General features: G+C 54.9%; 1 protein-coding gene across 20 annotated transcripts in view; it reads left to right on the top strand.

The window, feature by feature from the left end:
• The window catches only part of ENDOV (endonuclease V), a 100,100-nt gene that overhangs the window by 18,261 nt on the left and 59,188 nt on the right, over positions 1–22,651 (top strand). For 4 of the 20 annotated variants that reach the window (XM_033848348.2, XM_033848345.2, XM_033848342.2 and 1 more), the window contains one exon: positions 13,675–16,906. The exons of 8 other annotated variants lie outside the window; for them this stretch is intronic. In XM_033848348.2, the coding sequence (XP_033704239.1) occupies positions 13,675–13,940 (266 nt within the window). In that variant the 3' untranslated portion in view covers positions 13,941–16,906. 8 more of the 20 variants (XM_033848344.2, XM_033848346.2, XM_073798126.1 and 5 more) reach the window with 8 other exon arrangements.

Here is a 22,651-nt window from a genome sequence, read left to right as displayed (position 1 = left end):
CCGGCAGTGCCCCAACTCTCCCTGCCTCTGGACTGAGGCACGGGTCTGTGTCCTGGGATAGAAGGTGGAATGTGAGATCTGATGGAGCTCCGAGAGGGACTGGTCCTCCCTCTCGGAACCTGTTTTCTTGCGGGGATACAAGCACCTGCTTAGTCCAGTTGGGGGATTGAGTGTGAGGGTCCACGTGGAGTCCCTGCCGGCGGTGACACAGTCAGTTCCCAGTTAATGAAGGATGGGGGGCGTCCAGCACCAGCTGGGCGCCACGCTGAGTCGTTAGTGGTCAGAGGCAGGGACAGCGTGGAGTCCCGTCTGAGGTGTGCAGGAGCACAGGGCCATGGTGAAACCATCTCCCTAAAATCCCTGATGGTCACTGGGCACCAACAGGCCTGGGCAGGGTTCCACCGGGGGGCCACAGCTGGATTAAGTGCAGCCGTAGTCCTGGGGGCTGCCCAAGGACAAGGGAGACAGTGGCACTTGCCTGGGGTCCCAGGCAGCTGCTGCCTCATTCACACCCCTGCTGAGTACAAGGGTGCTGAGCCACCCCAGATGTGCCCCGAGCCTGGTGCCCAGGACTCTGTGCCAGGGTGGCCCTCAGGAGACTCAGTCCCAGCCTACCACCCACGCAGGCCCTGCCTGGTGCTCCACAACCACTGCCCTCCTAACTTCTTCTTCCAGGTCTCTCCCTGCCCAGAGTTCATCAGGACCAGGGGGTGGGGGGGACTTCGGAGCGCAGGATGGAAGCCACGCAGAGCTGGCTGGGCCTGACGGCTTGGTACTGACTGGCCTTGGGCAAAGCTTCGAGCCTGTAATGGGGATCATACCTGTGCTGTCTCCCCGGACAGCTGCAGCCCTGTGTGGAGTGGCCGTGGCACAGAACCTGGCACGCAGTCAGTCCTTGCAAAGAAAGTGAGAAGGTTTGGAGAAGTGGGGCCCACAGGGGCCAAGGTTGATGGTCCTCAGTCTGCAAGGCTGTGCTAACTGCACCAATGGGAAGGGAGAAACAGGAAGTAAAGGTCCTCATTTCCTACTGAGCTCCTTCCACCACCCCAAGCCGCCAGAATGCAGGTCCCGCAAGGGCTGGGCAGGAAGGACCGTGACTCCTCGGCCCCAATGGCACCTTCCCCTTCAATGCCTGCCCCACGCACATGCCAACAGGAGAGCTTCCCATGGTGCCGGGAGGCTCAGGGTGATGTCTGCAGCAGCATCCCCTGGGGACCCATCTCTAAGACAGGCACAGAGATGGCCGAGACCTCCTACTGGGGTGGGACTGGGGTTCTGCTTAAAGCCACTGCTTCCTCACTGACCAGAGGAGTCAAGTGGGCCCCCTGGGCTGAGGCATGGACCGCTGTGGGGTCCCTCATCCCTATCCCCTCCGCTTCAGTGAGAAGCAGACAGAGCCTGAGATCAGTTTACAGACAACTGAAAACCTGAGTGGTTTTTGTTTGTTTCAAGGTTAAAGTCATGTAACAAGTCACCATTTTAACATCTTTAAGCGTACTGTTAATTGGCTTTTAGTATATTCAGAATCTTGTGCAGGCACACCACTATCTAGTTCCAGAACCTTTTCATCCCGTATCCATTAGCAGTCACTCTCCTCCACCCCTCCCCCCTGCCCCAGCCCCTGGCAACCACTAATAGGCTTCCTGTTTCTGTGGACTTGCCGATTCTGGGTACCTCATAGGAATGGAGTCACACAGAGTATGTGACCTTTATGTCTGGAGTCTCTCCTTAGCATGAGTTTTCAAGGTTCATCTGTGCTGTAACATGGATCAGTACTTTTTTCTATGGCCAAATAATATTCTGTTGTATGGATAGGCCACATTTTGTTTATCCATTCATCTACTGTTGAATATTTGGATTATTTGGGGCTATGATGAATAATGCTGCTGTGCGAATCGACGTACAAGTTTTTGTGTGAACTTACGTTTTTAGTTCTCTTGGGAGTGGAATTTCCTGGTAACTCTCTGTTTAACTCTTTGAGGAGTAGCCGTACTATTTTCCTCCTGTTTTCCGTGGTGGCTGCACCTTTTTACAACCCCACCAGCAACACAGGGTTCCAAGTTCTCCACATCCTCACCAACACTTGTAATTATCTGTCTTTTTGATTCTGGCTATGCTAGTGTATGGGAAATGGTATCTCATTGTGGTTTTGATTTGTATTCCCCTAATGACTAATGATCTTGAGCCCCTTTTCATGTGCGTATTAGCTATTTGTATGTCTTCCTGGGAGAAATGTCCACTCAAATTCTTTGCTATTTTTAAAATTGGGTTGTTTGTCTTTCTGTCATTGAGTTGTACGAGTTCTTTATATGTCCTGGGTACCAGACCCCTTTCAGTTATATAATTTACAAATAGGTTCTCCCATTTTGTGTGTTGTCTTTTCATTTTCTTGATAACATCCTTTGAATGAAAGTTTAAAATCTGATGAAATCCAGTTTATCTGTTTTTCACTTGTTGCCTGTGCTTTTGGTGTCATAACGAAGAAACCATTGCCTAATCTGATGTCACAAAGATTTCCTCCTATGTTTTCTTCTAAGAGTTTAATAGTTTCAGCTCTTACATTTAGATCTTTGACGCATTTTGAGGTAATTTTTGTATATGGATATTTGGGTCTCTTGAAATTCCATATAAATTTTAGAACCAGCTTGTCCATTTCTGCCCCCAAAAAAGGCAGTTGGAATTTTGATAGTGATTGCACTGATCAATTTGTAGAGCATTGCTATCTTTTTTTTAATAAATTCATTTTTTAAATTTATTTTTGGCTGCTTTGGGTCTTCGTTGTTGCGCGCGGGCTTCTCTCTAGTTGCAGAGAGCGGGGGCTACTCTTCGTTGCAGTGTGTGGGCTTCTCGTTGCCGTGGCTTCTCTTGTTGCAGAGCACAGGCTCTAGGCGCACGGGCTTCAGTAGTTGTGGCACGCAGGCTCAGTAGTTGTGGCTCATGGGCTCTGGAGCACAGGCTCAGTAGTTGTGGCGCACAGGCTTAGTTGCTCCACAACATACGGGATCTTCCCGGACCAGGGCTCAAACCCATGTCCCCTGCATTGGCAGGTGGACTCTTAACCACTGCGCCACCAGGGAAGTCCTGAGCATTGCTGTCTTAACACTATTACGTCTTCAAATCACTGAACACAGGGTCTTTTCACTCATTAGATCTTCTTTAATTTCTTTCAATGATGTTTTGTAATTTTCATTGTACACGCCCTCCCTGTACGTCCTTTGGTAAAATTTATTACTGAGTATTTTATTCTGTTTGATGCTATTGTAAATGGAATTGTTTTGTTCATTTTATTTTTGGATTGTTCATTGCTAGTGTATAAAAATACAATTGATTTTTGTATCATATCTGGCAACTTTGCTGTATTCGTTTATTAGCTCTAATTGTGTGTGTGTGTGTTCTTTAAGGGTTTTATATATCAGATCATGTCTTATGTGAATATAGTTTCACTTTTATTTCTTCCTTTCCAATCTGAATGCCTTTTATATCTTGTTCTTGCCTGGCTGTCGTGGCTGGAACCTCCAGTGCAATGTTGAATGCAAGTAGGGAGAGTGGACGTCCTTGCCTGGTGCCTGATCTTAGGGGGAAGCTTCACTAGAGTGTGATGTTAGCTGTGGGTTTTCCATAGATGCCCTTGATCCGGTTGAGGAAGATCCTTCTATTCCTAGTTTCTCTGTGTTTTTATCATGAAAGAGTGTTGGATTTATCAGATGCTTTTTCTGCACCTATTGAAATGATCATTTTCCTTCATTCTGTTAATGTGGTGTGTTATATTGATTGACTTTCATATTTTGAGCCACTTTTGAATTTATGGAATAAATCCTTCTCAGTCATGGTGTATAATCCTTTTACTAAGCTGCTGAATTTGATTTGCTAGTATTTTGTTGAGGATTTTTACATCTATATTCATAAGGTATACTGGTCTGTACTTTTCTTGTGATATCTTTGTCTGGCTTTGATATGAGGGTAGTACTGACTTCATAGAATAGTTAGGAAGTGTTCCCTCCTCTGAGAAGGCTTGGTGCTGAGTCTTGTTAAACCTTTGGTAAAATCACCTGTGAAGCCAGCTGGCTCTGTGCTTATTTGTTGGGAGGGGTTTTGATTACTGATTCACTCTCTTTTGTTATAGATCTATGAAGATTTTCTGTTTCTTCAATCAGTTGGTAGTTTGTGTGTTTCTAGGAATTTGTCCATGTCATGCAGATCATCTAATGTGTTGGCCTACAATTGTTTGTGATATTTTCTTTCTATTTCAATAAGGTTGGTAGTAGTGTCTCCATTGTGCTTATTGACTTTAGTGGGTTAGTCTGGCTGTGAGTGGTTTTTCTAAGGAGCCCTCTCCCCACCCCCAAGATGCCACTTGTTAGTGCCCCTGGCTTGAGTGGGGAGTGGGAGGGCAGAGTCCCCTGCAAGATTCAGAGGGTCAAGACTCAACCTACCTCTGCTTTCAAGGGTTTCCCTCTCTTCCCAGAAGCCCCAAAGGGTGTAAATCCCACCCCATCAGAAACTAATTATGGCCCCAATAAATCCTGGGCCTGACCTCAGGGGGGGAGTAGGGTTCCAGGAGAACCAGTTGGAAGATAGCAGAGACGTTGTTTAACCCTGGGTGGGCTGAGTGGGGGGGTTAAGCCTGGCATGGAAGGCTTGTGGGCAGAGGTGGGGGCGTCTGAACCTTAAAGGGACGAGTTTCAGCTACAGCCTGATGGAAGAGAATCTGCAGCAGTGGGCAGTGCCATTGGCCCCTTGGCCCTGTCTACTGGCTACACTAAGGCCGTATCAGAGATAAGATGAAGAGGTAGAGCATGTGAGCAGCTTGCTGGGACCCCAGGCTCATCCCAGGGTGGTAGGTGTGGCTATAGCCCTGAGCATCTCGAGGGATGGACCATGCTGAGAGTTCATGTGGAGGGGTTGGGGAGGCTGGGGGAGTGCAGAATCAACTAGAAGGGGCTGAGGTGGTACCTGGGGACCTACTGGCTGGGGTCATTCATGGGAGAGCAGGAAAGCAGTGGGATTGGGAATGGGGAGGGTGCTTGGGGGTGGCATGTCCTGCCCACCTCTACCCCCCACCCCCAGAGGCTCTACCCTGCAGAAGGCTGCACAGGAGCCCTAAGTGCAGTGGTATCTGGGCTTCTCACAGAACCTTAAAAATAGGGCCGAGATGATATCCATCTTCGCAGATCACAGCCCACCCCAGAACCAAGAATAAATCTCGAAACACTCAATAATTCAAGTTGGATCCAAATAGATTTTTCTGTTAGCCTGGCAGCCTCTGTGCCCCTTCCCTGGGTCCCCAGGGGCTGAGCCTGAGAGGCTCCCACGAGGTGGTGGGCTGGCCTGACCATTGCAGGTCACACCCTGGCCCCTCAGGACACCCGCCTCCAGGACCCCAGTCTGCCCACGCTCCCCTCACCTGGAGCAGTCAGGAATGGAGGACACCCAGGGCTGGGAGTCCTTTATGATCAGGTCAAGGAGGAGGCCCAGCCATGTTCCTAGCTGTCCCAAGGATACCTCCCTTGCCCCCCTATTTTCTGATCACAGGCATTGGCCTGTTTGAGCTTGGGTCTGAGCCAGGCTTCTTGGCCCCTTTGACCAAAACACCTCCCCTCCCCTCCTAGGCTCCTGGGGTCTCAACTCTCCAAGGCTCAAGGGCCAGCCTGGGCTCCAGGGGAGCAAATCCCCTCACTTAGGCCCCAGTCACTGGTGCACACACACCCCTCAGGGTCTGCATTCCTGCCTCCTCCTGGAAGGGTCCCTAAAGGGGCTTCACCTGGGGCTCTGTGGCCTGGAGTGAACAGCTGGGGACAGGAAGCAGGGCCAAGCTTCCCGCCCAAGGCCTCTGCATTGACTGGGGGTGGGGGGTCCTCATTGGCCTGGCCCACCCACTGCAGGTTTGGCCCAGCCCCAGCAGTCCCTGTTGCACTGCCCTAGCCAGGCCTGAGTAGAGTTTTACCAAATTATTAATTAAAGGCACAGGCATGCGGCAGCTCTGACATCCAAATGAATAACATACTGGGTAATTAGGAGAGGTGTCAGGGAAATGATGGAGCATGGCCCGCTATCCCCAATTCACCTCCCTGGGAAGCAGGAGCAACTTCTCCGTTTCCTACCACGATGGGCGGCACTGGAGGCGGGGTAGGGAGTGCAGGCCAGAGGGGCCAGGGCACAGCTGTTGCTTGTGGACAGGGCTGGGTCCTCCCCAGTCTGGTTGCTCTCCACCCAACCGGGAGAAGACCTGGGAACAGGGCAGGGAAGGTGGGCTAATGGAAGAAGGATGCGGTCCCAAGACAGATAGGCAAGCCGACCTGGAGGGACTCAGAGAGAAAGATACTGGGGGAGACCGCTGGAGGCCCGTGGTGGGGCAGGGGAGGAAGGATCCAGACCCGACTCCAGCACACGGGGTGTCCTGCCCTGGAAGAGGAGACAGCTCCCTAGGCCCTTCCTTGGGGCTGCAGGGGCCTGATAGAGAGCTGGGAGTAGAGAGCAGGCTGGAGTAGTTTTGTCTTTTAGTTACTTAAATTGCACTGGTGTTTTGGTGTTTGTTTGATTTTTAATCGAGGTTATAAACGTACATAGTTTAAATAGTCAAATAGTTCTATCAGACTTGTAACAAAAACCCAGTAGCTCCTTATTCACCCACCCCTCTCCTCTCCTGACTTCCCCTGCTCAGAGGCAAAATTTTGTTATTTTAGTTTTCTTTAGTGTGGGGGTTTTTCATATTTACTTCTAAATAACATGCTAATGCTGCCTTTCTCTTTTTTGTTTTTCTGTTTTTTTAGATTTAGAAATTATCCATTGACTTTCTGCCATGGAGGTTGAGAGTTTGTTCCCTCTCACATAGCCTCTCATACACTTTCCTTCCACCCATCTTCTCATTTTCATTGAATCAGAATTCAATGTCTGCGTTATTCTTTCTTTGCACGTACTGTTCGTGGCTGAGTAATGTAATGTAATTACATCTCCTTTTTTGTACAACCTCTTGTTTTTCCTGCACTTGATAATTGCCTCATGTTTTGGATTTGGTTTATTTTCTGTGTATCCATTACTTATTCCCAAACCCTGCAGTGGAAATATAAATCTCTTTTTGGTACATTCAAAGCATCAGGCCATCTTGAATTTATTTTTTTCTCGGAGCCTGTGGTAGCCAGCTTCCGAGATGGCCTCCTGGGGCTGGTGTAGCCCTATGACCACACTGAACAAGGTCCGTCTGTATGACCAGTGGAGGTGCAAAAGTGAGGGTGTGTCATTTCTGATACTAGGCCTAAAACACATTGGGACTTATGTCTTGATGGTGCCCCTCCCTCTCTCTTCCCCCCTCATCATTCACTTTGAGAGAAGTCAGCTGCTGTGTTGTAAACTGCTCTGTGAAGTCCACGTGGCAGAGAACTGAGCCCACCTGCCCGTCACCATGTGAGGGAGCCATCTTGGAAGTGCACCCTCCAGCCCTGGCTGTCATCTGACTGCAACCTCATGAGAGACCCTGGGACAGAACCAGCTAGCCAGTCTGCTTCCAGGTTCCTATCCCTCAGAAACTGTGAGATAATAGACCTTTGTTCTGGAATAATATTTTTATGCAGCAAAACATAACTAATACAGAGCCACTCCTCCCATGCCCACCTGTCTTGGTTGCCTTGTATACCTGATTCACATCCGTCTCCAGGGACCTCTCTCCACCCTCGTTTTGCTCCTGCTCCTGTTATAGTGGTGTGCGTCATCTAGCGTCTGCTTGAGAACTACAGCCCCACCCTAGCCCCACCGTAGAAACTGGGGAGACCCTGGAAAGGGGCTTTTTTAAGTACCCAGAAGAGTCCTTATTTCTGAGGCACAAGGGCACCACGACATCTTTCAGGAGTCTGTCAATAGCCTCAAGATGAGCCACATTGTCCTGGGTCTCCCAGGTGGGTGGGAAATCTGTTCGCTCCTCTGGGCCTGCAGCGCTGTGTGGGGCAAGGCCACCGCTGTCCACGGTGCTGAACTCAATGCCGTCATGTTGGCCTCGGGTGCCAGCCCCAGACGCTGGGTGGCCTCGGCTCTAGCTTTCCTCCTCTTCAACCCAGATCCCCTCTGTACAGGCCTCGCCTTTCTGCACTAGGCTGTCTTCCTGCTCAGGGCTCCTTCTCGCTCTTGTAAGCAGACCCCACATGGGCTCTGCAGACAGGCTTGAATCCTGAAGTAAGAGCCTGTAGGTGTTTGAGCTGAGAACTCTCCAGATTACATGTGACAGAAGCAAACTTAAACCACCTTAAGCAAATAATAGGGCCTTGTTAGTTCACTCCAGGGTAGAGCTGGCTGTGAGTGGCCTGGCTGCAACACACGTCTACCCTCTCCCTCTGTGCCATTCCCAGGGGGGCTCCCCTCTGGGTGCTAGATGGCTGGCAGCAGCCCCAGGCTTACTTTCTCCCCTGTGGTGTTCCCAGGCAAAGCGCAGCCTCTACCCTAAAGGCTCCATCGCAAGCCCCAGGCCCTGGGTTCTGGATGGACTGTGATCACTGCTTAGTTTTCACTGCGGCTGGAGGGGAGGGGAGGCCATGTGTCCAGCCTGGAGCCGGGGAGTGGAGTCAGCCGCAGCCCATCTCATGGAGGGGCGCTCCTCAGTGGACAGACCACTGTCAGCAGAAGGCACACCTGGTTGGGGAAACTGAGGGGAGGGGACTCCAGGCTCTCTGAGGATGCTCTGTTCCCAAGGCCCTAAGAAAGCACCGTCTCTTCCCAGCAGTGCCCCATCTTGTCTCCGGGCAGTTCTCTTCCCATACCAGCAGGGAATGGCATGATTAAGTCTCCATTATTAACTTGCCAATCTTGTTTCTGGGGCACAGATACTGACGGCTTAGGGGACCCAGTTGGCATATAACGAGGTCTCTGTGACAAATTACTTGGGTGTCAATTAACTATCTAGAGAAATGTCAAGCAAGATCTGTCATGCTGGTGGTGAGGGACAGCCAATTAACCCGGAGTGGTTAATGCAATCCACGCAATCGCCTGCCTCAGCCTCCGGCTGGGCTGGGAGTGAGGAAAAAGGCCTAGGGTGTGGGGTAGGCGGGGCCTGGCCTCCGTCTCCCTGGGACACACTTCTGCAGTCACACTGGGGTGCTCAGCACATGGCTCTTGCCTTGCAGCCTGACTCTGTCCATTCTTTCATTCATTCCACAGCCACCTGCTGGGTCAGGCCTGAACTGGTCACTGCTGGTCAGGGGGTGGGACAGTGCTGGGGAAGGACAAATGTGCAGACAGGTGTCCATGACTTGCGTGGTCTCCACAGGATCCAATATGGATAAGAGTATCCTCAGGGAAGGGGAAACTCTAAAGGGGTGAGGGCAGGGCAGGGAGGTGAAGGAGGAGTGGCCAGGTCCTGGGTGGCAGTCAGGTGGAGGGCACCCAGGGCAGCGCAGACAGAACAGTACCCTGGTCCCAGTGCTCGGAGCCTTTGGCAATCAACTGGCAGACCTGAGCACAATCCAGCTACCCGACTCTGAGCCATAAGACTTGGAGACAGTTTCTTCAAACTTTTCTAAGCCTGTTTTCTCACCTGTAAAATGGGGCTAAAAACCCCCAGTTCCCAGGAGTGTTGTGAGAGCGAATGGGGCCCTGTGTAGACATGCCTGGCCCAGCACAGGTGCTGGCTGAATTTGGATCCCCCTCCTTCTCCCTGCAGGTGAAGCCTTGGTCCCCAGCTCACTAGTGGGAGGCTCAGATGGAGCACGTGCTGGGGAGAGGCACAGGGTGCGGGCGCAGCCTGGGAGGAGAAGGGCATCCTGGAGGGGCTGGTGTGGGCTGGCCAGCGGGCCCACAGGCAGACACAAAGCTGAGGGGCAGGGTTCAGGGCTACCCCACACGGTCACACCATGCCATTTGGGTTTTGCTTGTTTTCAGGAAAGCACACTGGTCACCTGGAGGTGGGTCCCTCTGGTGAGGACCAGTGACCATGCTCTGATCCTACCCTCTTCCCATGCCTCTGCCCACACCATCCCCCCACCTGGCCTGCCCCTCTGGTAGTGGTGACCCCCCCCACCCCACCCTGTGGTAGCCTCCACCCCATGTCTGCTCGGCAGGTGATTGGCAGCTGCCACTTCCCAGCCCCCCAGCTACAGCGCCTCATGCTTATTCATGACACTGACATATGGCACCTCCGTGGGGGGGGGGATCGGAGGGAGCTGCCAATTGTGAGAGTGCAGCGTGTCCCCATTGGAGCCCTGCTGAAGGAAAACAAACGCAAGATGTGAGGGGAGCAGAGGCGGCCTGGGGGCGTGCGTGTGTGTGCCTGCGTGTGCCTGTGCTTGCCTGCACCGCGGGGGCGCCGGGAGGAGGGGAGGAAAACAAAGGGTGAAGGCGGGGGAGAAAGGGAGGCTGCAGGGCTTGGAAGTGAGCTTTGGTTGTCATGGCTTCTGCCGTCTCAGTTAACGGGGTCCTCAGAGGCCAAGCTGTCCATCCCTCTGCCCCAGGCAGGCTGGCTCACACCAGCCTAAGACCCCTTTCACCTCTCTCCCCCTCACCTCTCACATGGGACACTGGGCTAGAGGCCATGAACAAGATAAGGGCTCAGCAGCCAGCAGCCCCATTTGCAGATCATTGAAATGTTCTAATTCTTTCCAGAATCAGACAAATTTAGCTTATGTCAAGCCAGAGTCCATAGGGCTCCAGACTTAGCCAATTTATTTTCCTGTTTTTATAGAGGATGGAAAAGTATGTGCACCACCACCCAGCAGTTCCCCTCCCCCAGGCTGGGCTGGCCCTCCAGTGCTCTGCTGGCCACCCACGGGCTACAAAGCTCTGTTCCTTGGCTGGGGAGGGCAGAGCAGAGACAAAGGCCGAGCTCTTGGGGTCCTCAGCCAGCCCCTCCTCCTGGACCCAGGGCTTGAGGCTGCTGCCATGGAAACGAGGCTCTTTGCCAACTGGCCACGTGCATCCCGGAAACAGTAGGTGAGTCCAGGAGCCAGTGGGTCCAGGAACTGTGACCACCTCCCAGGAGGCCCAGCCCTAGGGTCCCTTGACCCTGCTCTGCCATCTACCCCCATTGGTTGTAAGAACTCAGGAGAGAGAGAAGCTTGCTGAGGGAGCCTGGGATGAGGCTGGGGCCAAGACAGAATGAGGAGCCCCATGAGGCCCAGCCGAGGGTCCCACACTTGTACAGGAGCTGGATGCTCTGAACCCTCTTCCACAAGCCTTCACACGCGCTGTGTGCAGTGGCTGACCCTGTGGGGTCTGTCCATGGAGTCCACCAACCCCCTCACTTTAGGCCTTCCCCAGGGAGTCAGGGAGCTGTAGAAGCCTGTCCCCCAAGGGTGCAGCCTGCTAGAGAGCTGCCCATCCAGCAACTCCCCCGCAGGACACTGATTCCGGCCTTGGACACCCTGGTCCCCAGCCCTGGTAGGCTGTCTGGGTGGCCTGACCCCCTCCTGGCCCAGCCTTGGATGAGGGACCCCTGCCCCAGCCAAGTGTCACGTGAGCCCTGTGCCTGGCTGGCATGCTCTCGTCCGGCAGGCGCAGGGCCGCTGCGCTTCAGGCACCGCTGTACATAGAGGCATCTGCTGTTCACTGTCTCCGGGCAGATGGGCTGCCAGTGAGCTAAGTGTGTGCGGGGGAAGGGGTGCCATAGGAACCCCTTCCCGCGGTGGCATGGGGGCGGGAGAGGCAGGCGCCTGCCTAGGGAGAGCGGCGAGCACACAGGAGGGAGGGGCTAGGATCGCATGGGCTCCCCGTTTGGGGTGAGGCCTGTGGTGCTGGTTCCTGGGCAAGGAAATCCCAGCAGGACCGCCGAGGGGAAGGGAAGCCTGGAAGCAACCCCCCTGTCACCACTGGCTGTGTGGCCTTGGGCAGGTCCCTTTCCTCTCAGGGCCTGAGGGAATGAGTTTGGATTGTCTTCAGGATGCCTTCCAGTTCCTAAACCCTGAGCTTCAGCAGGATGGGGGCATCCTGCCATCTGAGGGACCTCCTGTGTGGCAGGGGAGTGGGGGGCGACACACCAGCACAGTCTGCTGTGGCTCCTAGAGAGGTTGGGGTAGTGCTGTGTGTCAGGTGAGGTCACTCTGCTGATCACTCTGCAGAGTGGGACTCAGCGCCGGCTTTTGCAGCCCTGCCTGGCGGCAGCGGGAACCACACAGTGTGGGTCCCGGCAGGTGATGGCGGCAGGATGCCAGCTGAGGTGGGAGCCCTGCCCTGATACAGACATGGCTACCCCAAAGCCCAGCCTGCTGGACCTGGACCTGGGGCCCATGAAGGGGGAAGTGTGGGGAAGTCGACAAGGAAACAGCCCAAGACCACCGACAGCCTCGGAAACGCACCCATGGGGCAGCAGGAAGGCCTGGGGCAGGGGTGGGGGAGGCCCACTGGGCAAACCCCAGAATCCTGCTCTGGGAAAACCTAAAGGCTCCTCATTCATAATGATGATGAGCAGAGCCACTGGGGCCTGGCTCAGCGCCCCCCTCGTGTGCCAGATGCCACCCTGAGCGCTTGGCACCGTGGCCTTCAGTAATCGGCCCAGTAGCGGGGGAGGCAGCCATTACCCCACTAGACAGAGGTGGAGACTGAGGCTTCGAAAGATTACGTGGCTGGTGGAGGCCTGTGGGCCAGTTGGTGGCTGAGCTGGGAATGGAGCCCGAGGCCAGCTGGCTGCACAGCCCTGATGGTCAGCTCGACCCGCTGGGCACCCTGCTGCTAGGTGCCTTGACCCTCCACAGCTCCAGAAGCCCAGGGGAGGGTGCCAGGTGCCTGGTGTCCCCTCCTCCTTCCTCCGTCCCTGGGAGGCCCCCACCCCACCCCTGCAGCCGCCTCCACCCGCCTGGCTGCAGTGACTCAGCTCAGCTGTTCCTCAGCCACTCTGCTTGCTGGTGCTTGCCTTTCTTCTTCTTTTCCAACGTGTGACATTGCCACTGTGCTGTGGCACAGTGACTACCTCTGCCCGGGACGGTCCGTGGTGGCCCCAGCTTGAGGTGGCCAGATGGCCGGGCCTCACCCCCAGACTCTGGTCATGGGAAGAGAGACTGTCACCTCCAGAGCGGGAACAGTCCTCACCTTAGTTCCGCCTGACTCGGGCACAGTGCCAGGGGACACCTGTCCAAAGTCACCCTTCGCAGCTGCCTCAAGGACCTGTGTCCTTGACGTTGTAGGTTGGGCATCAAGAGGCCAGAAACCCTTCTAGGGAGGGTGACCCGGAGGGGATGGCCAGAGCCCCACTTTTCAAGAAAGGGGTAAGAAATGGAGAGATGTGTCCTGGAGAAGACTGGGGCAGGGGCATTGCCCATTGCCAAGGCGGGGGGTGGGGGAGTGAGTTACATGAAGAAGGAAGGGCTTTCCCTCAATGAAGGAAGACTCCCTGATACTTGGGACTGTCAGTGGAATTCGCTGTTTTGTTAGGTGGTGAATTTCCTGTTCCTAGGAAGATTGAAGCTGTGACATGGACAGGATTCTTTATGGGGTTGAGCCCAGTGTGTTGGAGTTGGTGGGAAGAGCATTAAAAGCTGGAGTTAGACGTTTCGGGTTTGAGTCTCAGGTTTGTGTAAACTCAGGCAAGTCATTAAACCTCTCAGAGCCTCAGTCTCCTCTTCTGTAAAATGGGATTAGTATTTCCTTCACAGGCAGTAGTGAGGATCCGAGGAGACAGTGTAGGATAAAGGGCAGTGTAAACTGCAGAGTGCACACAGATGTTTTTATATTCTGGTTCTGACCCATGCATCTTGCATCTTGAAGGTTCTCCATCTCTGAGAGCATTTTCTGCCAAGGATGGGAATGAGCCCCATCAGAAGAAATGGCCCAAACTCCAACAGAGAATTTGGGGAAGAGAAAAGGAAGCACTTTGGGAGGTAGGAAGTCAAAAGATGAAGGGATTGTGGGACCCACCCTTCCCCTTGGGCAGGAGGGGCAGGGCAGCTTCTCCTGACTCCTGGACTTGGAGATCTTGGGGGTCTGAGGTGCAGGAGGGCCTGGGAGCCCTCAAGGAGATGGGGTGTTCATGATGCCTGGCCTTGGGGAAAAGACAATGATGGGGATACGGGAGGTGGTGGGAAGCTCTGTCTGGGCAGCCACAAGCTGACTTGGGGTTTGAGTAGCAAAAGGAGATTCGACAGCCCCATGGATGCTGGGCTCGGGCAGCTGGTTTCTCCTGCCCAAACGTCCCTTTCCACCTCACCTCTTCCTCTTCTCCCTTGCCGCCTTCTCAGTGTCCATTTCTCATGCCTCTTGGAGTGGTTGAATGGCTGGGGGCCCAAAGATGGAATCCTAGAACCTCAGAACGTGACCATACTTAGAATAGAGTCTTTGCAGATATAACCAAGTTCAGGATCTTGAGATGAGATCATCCTGGATTAGAGTGGGTCCTAAATCCAGTGTCAGGTGTCAGAAGAGAAAAGCAGAGGGAGATTTGAGACTTAGACCCAAGAGACGACCGTGTGAAGTTGGAGGCAGAGACTGGAGTGGTGTGCCCACCAGCCAAGGAACACCAAAGATGGCCAGCAGCCACTGGAGGCTGGGAGAGAGGCCTGGGATGGTTTCTCCCTCAGAGCGCAGCAGCTGCTGGGAGTTTGGGCTCTGTGAACTAAAAGGGGTTCTGGGGTGGCTGCTACCTTGCTGGTGTTCTCTGAGTCCCTTGCAGTTAGAGTGGGGGAATGTGACCTGGGCTCCACCAACCAAGGTTCACCTGAACAGACTGACTCAGAAGCAGCCAACACCAGAAAGCAGATCCCCCCGCATCTCTTTTCTAGCAACGGGGGGGGGGGTGGGGGTGGTGGAAGGTCCTGGCTTATGGGCAGCAGTGCCCTGTCACGCGTGGGCTGCTGGGTCTGTGCCCAGTGGTGGAGGCCTTGTGGTTGGGGCCTTGCTCCTGGGCGTGTGGCCACTGAGCAGAGACTTTCTTTGCCATTAAGCTAGCCAGAGTGTGTCCTGCTGGTTCTGAGCAGTATAAGGGGTAAGGAGACCTCTGTCCATGGGGCAGGGAGGTCATGCCCCAGAGAGAAGCTCCTAGAAGCCCTTCTTCTGCTAATCCTGGCTGGATGAGAGCTGAACTCTGCCCCAGGGACTTGTGGGAGTGGAGCTGGCCAAGAGGTCCGTGGGGGTCAGGAGGAGGACACAGCCTGGGCTGGAAGCACCGCGGTCAGGACAAGGTGGCCCCCACTTTCCCCACAGCTTTTCCCTGGGCCTGGCACCCACTCTCCCCGCTCCATCCCTCCTCAGGGCCCCTGTCCTCCCTCCCTCTGTCCTCCTTCTCTCCCCTACACCCTTCTTGGAAATGAAGTCATCTAGAAAAATAATCAAAAAATAGAAAGGAAAAAAAAAAGCTAAGAAAATGGGATTTTTTTCCCCTTCAAACATTTGGTAAGACACCTCCCACACGGATGAGTGTCCACCGGGGCCTGTTTTTGTCCGAGGGAGACTCGGGCTTGAATGCCTTGGGTGGTGTAAGCCAGGTGGGCCTCCCGACTCCCCACCGTGGGGGTCCGTGCTGGGCCTCTTCCTGCAGACCAGCCAGGGTCAGCCCCTGAAGCCTGAGACCCCAGGTGATGCCTTCAGCAGAAGGCCCACGAGCCCCTGAGGCAGAGGCAGGGTGGGGAGAGAGAACAGGAGGGTTCAAGTTCAGGGGGGAATATTAGCTCCTAAGTGAGGTCTCTGCCTCCAGTCTCTCCCGTCTTCCTACCAGCCCACGCCTTGCCTTGCTGCAGAGTTCTCGTTTGTTTATTTATAATTTAAACTCAGCCTGCTTCTAAGAAAGCTCAAGACACTTACTAAAAAGCTGCTTCCGCGAGCTGGGTCGCGCTCCCTCAGCCTTGGGCTCAAAGTCCATGGACACTATCCCGTTGCTCAACCTGGCTCCCAGGGCCCCCCGGCCCTGGCCCCCAAGGCAGCCTGCCCCACCACCCGGTGTGCACCCGGCTTTCAGACAGACCCTTCCAGGGCAGCTTGCTGGGGTGACTGGGCCTGGGGTGCCCCCTCCCATCTTGGAACCAGCCCCTTCCTCCCTGGCCCCTGTGGAGGGACCTGGGGACGTCTGTACCCGTCTTGTGCCCCTCGGCCATCTGTTCTGTCACAGTCACCTGGCACAGGCTGCTCCTTTTGCCCCCAACTGGACTCGCCCGGCCCTTGAAGGGGTGTGACCGAGTCATGTCACTGTTGACAACGATGGATGATACGGTGGTGAAGGTGGGGGCTCCCCTCTGCATCTGGAATGGCATCAGGCCTGGGGTGCCATGTCTCTCGGGCATAGGTTCCCATGGTTGATGTAAAGGAAGGGAAGGGCCTGTGAGGGAAGGCTCGGCAGGGGAGAGCCTGCAGAGGAAGGCAGGGGTCACCCTGATGGTTTCGTCTGAACCCCAGGTAGAAGCCAAAGATGCCATTTTCTCATTTCTTCAGGATCTAGTGACCAAGTGCAACTCCATCCACCAGGGAGGGGCAGGGCACCCACCACAGTGAGGACCCACATTGCTGCACTTGGCGTCCTCATTCCGAACTTCCCAACCCAGCTGGGCCTCAGGACTTCTTGCTTCCTGCAGGAGGGTCACCTTGATCCTGGGTCTCCCTTCCCTCAGCCTTGCATCTTTGGGCTCACTTTTCCATCTCGTGGCAAAACAAGCAAGCGTTGGCACTGCCCTGGCTCCTTCTCAGATCCGTGCCATCCCGGGCCAGATAAGGGGCTTACCGGGACAACTGGCAAACAGCACTTCACTTCTCCAATCCCCAGTTCCTCCTCTGTAAAACGGAGCTAATGACGCCGACCTCAGCCCTGCAAACAAGATAAAGCCCACTGAGCACACATTTGCTTCCTTCCCCTCTGAGAGCCTCAGTTTTCCCATCTGTAAAATGAAGCCCTCTCTCAGGCTGTAGACCCAACTCCTGCAGAGCAGGCTGGATGCCTCTGCCAGCTGGAGGACGCATCATGGGCAAGGGGCAGGGGCTGCCCTCCTCTCCTACTATTTGCGGGTTCAAGATCCCACTGGCCTGGCATCATCAGTTGTAACCAGTGTCCCTCCCTACCTCCCTCAGCCTGAGCGGACACCGCCTGGCAGAAGGATCCCTGACAAGGAGAGCCCTCAGGGGTTGCCCTCAGTAAGCCTCAGTGGAAAGGGCAATGCCAGGTGGGTCATGCCAGGAATGCTCAGCCAGTTGGCGATCACAGTAGAGTATGGCCTTCCCCTGGTTCCGGCTCTCCTCCTTGCCACTGCGTTCCATGGGGCCACAGATGCCATGGCTGCGGGGGCTGAGGCAGACCAGATGTCCGTTCCAGGCCAGAAGGACAGTGCAGCATGGCCCCGTGCTGACACAACCCTGGAACCCTAGACTTTGGAGCTGAGAGGGAGGCAGGAGCAGGAGGGCAGGTGGAGAGGAGCCAGGTGGCTCCTCTCCTGAAGGAAACGCCTTTGAGCCACAGACCGGCCCAGGAGCATCTGGCTGCCAGGGTGGCCTGTGCCCTGCTCCCCACAAGGCTGGCGGCATATGGCTGCCCTGGCTCACCCAGCCACACACCATGCAAAGAGCTTCTCTCCCAGTGCCCACACCCACAGGGAAGCCAGTTGTCTGCACACTTGGATGCAATTCTGGGCAGCCCTGGATGCTTGTCTGGCTTCCCGCTTGAGAAGCAGCATTGGGCCCTGGGAAGAGCACAGCCTTCTCAGCCACAAAGAGCTGGATCCCAGGAATCGCATCAGCACAGAGTAGACAACCAGTGATTGTCGTCCACAGTGCACACTTCACGCCAGAAAGGCCTCCGGGGACCACCAGGAGGAACTCCAGAGGCCCCACTCTGGACGCTGAGCCCACCCTCCTTACGCTGTGCCTCACACGCCCGGCCTCAGCACTGCCCTACGCGTGGTGGTAATCACTCTCCTCTTTCCCTCCCACTAGACTGAGAGCCTTGAGGGCAGCACCAAGCAGAGTGCCAGGCACGTAGGAGGGGCTGCTGGCACCAGCCAGCGACATCTGGAGCCCAGAGGATTCTGAGCTGAGGATGATGGTGTTTGGAGGATAGGGCTCCCTGAGACGCCTTGGGCCTCCCGCAGGAATGGGAGGCTACTCTGGGAGTGAGATATCGAAAGTAAGGCACTTGGCATGTGGGCAGTCAGCCAGTCCTGGCCGGTTCTCCTTCCAGAGAGGGTGACCCAAGGGATTCACCACCCTTCTTGGGAAGGAAAAGAAGACCCCTCTTCCACCTGCTCAGTCTACAACACTGAGTACCTGCTCTGGTCTAACAAGACGAACTCTTGGCCATGGAGCTTTCAGACAACATATAAGTACATTATTAACTCTGTTAGATGGTGACAAGACCTACGGAGAAAAATCAGGGCAGGGAGTATGGGGACTGTGGGGTGTAACTTTAAGCAGGTGGGTCACCTCACTAAAGAGGCGAGCATCCTGCTAACGTCTTGGGGAGGCGTGTCCCAGGCAGAAGGACCAGCAAGTCCAAAGGTGGGGTGGGGGAAGGGGCGGGGTATGGAGCAAGGTCAGTCAAGAGTAAAGCAGTCAGCGAAGCTGAAGTGGGGGAGCAGGGAGGGGCTGGCAAACGGGGCAGGGCCTTGACTCTCTTGAGAAGCAGGGCACCACAAGATGACACGGACTGAAGGGCGCAGCTGAGAGACCCGGCGAGAGCTTGGACAGTGTTCTAGGCGACGAAAGGTGGCCCAGACCAGGGTGGTCGCAGCGGAGGAGGGAGAAGGTTCCTGTTCTGGGCACATTTCGGTGGCACAGCCAGCAGGGTCGGCTACCACACGGTACGCGGCAGTAGAGTCCAGGTGGCAGCTTAGGCCGGTAGCCCTGCCCCACGCTCCCTCGCGCCCTCGTCCCGCGCCGACCGAAAGCCGGGACGCCGAGCTCTCGCGGGAGCACCTCCCGGGCGCCGCCTCTGCGCTCCGCCAATCGTCGCGCGCCTGAGGGCGTTGTCGTGGCAACCCCGCCCGGCGTCTGGGTCCCGAGGTTCTGTCCCAGAGTGTGGCCTCCGGGCCTCGGAACCCAGGTCTACGTGTGGTCTGGGTCCCGCCGTTCCCGCGCTAGGGGTCACGGGCATCCTCCTCCCCAGGGTGCCCTCTCAGGAGGGTTCGGGAGCAGGAGACCGCAGAAAGCCCAGTCGACCCTTTTAACGTTGTCCGAACATTTTACACCCACTGTCCCGGAAGTTGAGGAGCCAAGGCCGACACCCACGCCTCCCGGAGGGCTACCCCGCCTCCCTCGGACACCACCCACCCCGGAACATGCTCGCCGCCCCTTGCGACCCCGATTCCTCGCGGAGGAGCGGGTCGTAGGGAGAGGATGCCCCTAGGCTGCAGACTCTCTGAGGACGGGGACCCCCGGCCCAACGCATCGATTGTCCAAGGCTAAGGAAGGAGGAATGAAAGCACGAGTATGAAGTAGTGTGAACTTGAGAGGGAGTCGTTGTTTTAGGTTCACCGAGAAATCGAACTCAAAGGAAAGTTACTGCAACTGGGGAAGAGCACAGTTGGCTGGAGAATTTGGTTTAAATATAAATAAATAAAATTTAAATTACATAACCAACACGTTTGGTGTAAAACACGAAAGTATAAAAATCCTAGATCCCATCGCAAGATAAACCACTGTTGACACTTCAGAATATTTTCTTCTAGTCTTTTTTTCTCAATATATTGCATACACATTTTTTTTCAGATAAAATTTATGCATGCGCTGCAGTGCCTCATAGACCCTTATGTGTGAATGGGAATGGAGGCTCCTGATTTGATTGAAGGCTTTTCCCTCCCCAGTATCTCAGTTTCTCCCCCAACACACACACAACACTCAAGGGCACACACAGGTGCACTGATGCAGCTGATAACCAGTGTAGCTTCTAGTTCCCAGAACCCCACCTTCCAAATGCAGAGGTTGTCCTGGGGGTGACAGCAAGCTCTCCATGCTCCATGTTTGTTTCTACAGTCTCAAGTTTTCTCCACCTTCTTCTAGGTTAGGGGCGCTGCGGTGGGAGACAGGGTCAAGATGAGGCTTGAAGAACCCACCAATCCAGGTGAGGGAGGGAAATTCAAGCAAGCAGGCCTAACAGAGGGCTCCACCTTCCAGGCATGAGAGGGTCCTGGGAGAAATAGGAGAAGCAGCCAGGTCAGATGGGGAGGCAGCAAGGGGCCCAATACAAACACTTTGCCTCTGCCCTCCCTGGGGACCACTGGGCATGCTGTTGGACCAATAACCAAAGGAGGACCCCCCCCCACACACACACACACAACACACGGTTTCACCAGACAAGGGGACACATTGTAGCCTGGCACCTTGGAAGAAGCCCCCCAGCTAGCCCACCCTCCCGGGCACAATTTGGAAGCAATGTGTATATGCACTGGTGCAGGGGAGGCAGATACACCTCCTCATCTGAGCTCCCTTCCTAACCTGGGGGCCAGTTATTCACAAGTCTGACCCCTTAGCCCTCCTGGCTGAGCACACACAGGGTTATGAGAATGACGTCACCATCCATCCAGACCGAAACATCAGACATCTGTGTAGGACTTTATGTCCTTGGCTCCTTGGTACCTGCAGGTGTGGATTGATTTTGTCTTTTCCACAAACTCTTTTTTTTTTTTCCTTTGGCCGCTCTTTAGTTCCCCGACCAGGGATCGACCCAGGCCCTTGACAGTGAAAGCGTGGAGTCTTAACCGATGGACCGCCGGGGAATTCCCTCCACAAACGCTGTCTTAAAGGGTGTCTTGAATGTGGTGGCCCCTCTGCTCAGAAAGGGGGTGGGTAGGCGCCTCTGCACTGTCCACTAGGATGCTTGTCTCCCTGGCTGCCTAGAGCTGATGCAAACAGCCCTGTGTAGCTCGCTGCAGCTGAATTCTTATCTCAGAAGCCCCTTAGAAAGTGGTTCTGGGACACAAAGGCCATCCGTGTGCTCTCATCCTCCCTCCTTCCTGCACTGGAGGCAGAAGGGGCGACCTCCCCCACTGAGTAGCCACAGGGAACTCTGCTCCAGATGCGCTCCAGACAGAGCCTCCTGATGGGTCTTCCAGAACATTTCTTTCGAAAATTGCGGCACACTTCTCTGCTTAAAACCATCCAGTGGCTTCCCGTATGATTCAGAGTAAAACCCACAGTTCTTTCCATGGTGTATGAAGTATCAGTTACCTTCCATCCAAGGACCCCCAGGAACACAACTGCAGTGAAATGGAGTGAGGGCAACAGCACACCGTGGGGAGCTGGGGGGGGGGGGTGTCCGTAGGAGGTGTTAGGAAGGACTCTGGAGACGGGCTTGTGCTGGGGAAACTGGGGCTGGGGTGGAGGCTGTCGGGAAGCAGGGTTGATGCCACAATCAGATATCTTAATAATTTGTGTCTAGAAGGCAGGAGAACAGAGCAAAGCTTAGGCTGAAATTGATAAACCCACGCCAGTCCGCAAGGAAAGGGGACCAGGGCCCATTTTAGGTCTGGACAGTGTCCACGTTCTGTGTTCAGATATGACTGCAGAGGCCTCTTGTCTCTGTCTCCATCCATCTCAGTCACAGAGTGGCTGTGTCTGATGACAGTGACATTGGTTGTTTGTTTTCTTTTTAAAAGATTTATTTATTTATTTAATTTATTTCTGGCTGCGTCGGGTGTTAGTTGCAGCACACGGGATCTCCGGTGCTGTGCATGGGCTTCTCTCTAGTTGTGGCATGCGGGTTTTCTCTTCTCTAGTTGTGACGCGCAGGCCCCCGGGCTCGTGGGCTCTGTAGTTGTGGCGCGCAGGTTCCAGAGTGTGTGGGCTCTGTAGTTTGCAGCGCGCAGGCTCTCTATTTTAGGCGCGCTGGCTCAGTAGTTGTGATGTAAGGGCTTAGTTGCCCTGCAGCATGTGACATTTAGTTCCCTGACCAGGGATCGAACCTGCATCCCCTGCATTGTAAGGCTGATTCTTTACCACTGGACCACCAGGGAAGTCCCGACAGTGACACTGTTGAGCCATGCAATTGTCAGCACAACACCGAGGCCAGGTGTTTTTCTCCTTCTCAAGCCCCTGTGTGACCTGACCAGCCCCCCAACCCCTGCCCGCCTCCAGCTCTGTGCTTTCCTGCCATGTTGCTGCCCCTTCAGGCCCTCTGCCTGGTCCATCTGCCCAGGAACCCTTCCCTGCCCCACCTCACTCTCTGTCCCTTTATCTTGCTTTGGGCTCTCACCATCGCCTTCCCTTCTGCTAAGTGAGTCCTCCATCCTCTGGTCCCTCCTCATCTCTTGCTCCTCTCCCCAGGCCGCCACCAAATCCACAACAGGGAGAGTCTGGTCACACGCCAGGGTGTCACACTACTGGGGGCAGGGGATGGTTCTCAGGGGCAGCTCTTGTCCTCCCAAAGCACTCGGGCGTTTTCCGGGGTTGGTGACCCCACTCTGCGCTGCTGTTTCTGCTGCAGCACTTAAGAGACCCAAGCTGGCTGTGGTGGGTGTGTGACGTGCAGAGGCAGTTTCGACCAGACGGCTTCTCAGCCTCCCCTTTCTACTGCCAGTTGCCAAGGAGCCAACAGTCTGGTGACCCTGAGCCCTAAAGAGCAGAGAAACTGGAGCTCGGAGGCTCTGCCCGAAGCCAGTCTGGCTCTTTCTGCTGGAGGCAAGGACCCCACGCTAGCCAGGGTCGGCCACTGATGTTCCCAGCCCTCCAGCCTTGGGGCCTCCCATTCCTTTGCTCTTAAAACAGAAGGACGTTAGCCCCTCCATTCATTTCTTGGGCTGCCATAATAGGATACCACAGACAGGGGAGCGTCAAACAA

Source organism: Tursiops truncatus, chromosome 20 (genome assembly GCF_011762595.2).
Source record: "Tursiops truncatus isolate mTurTru1 chromosome 20, mTurTru1.mat.Y, whole genome shotgun sequence".
Taxonomy (NCBI): Eukaryota; Metazoa; Chordata; class Mammalia; order Artiodactyla; family Delphinidae; genus Tursiops; species Tursiops truncatus.
Note: the sequence above shows the minus strand (reverse complement) of the source record. Positions and strands in the feature narration are given on the sequence as shown.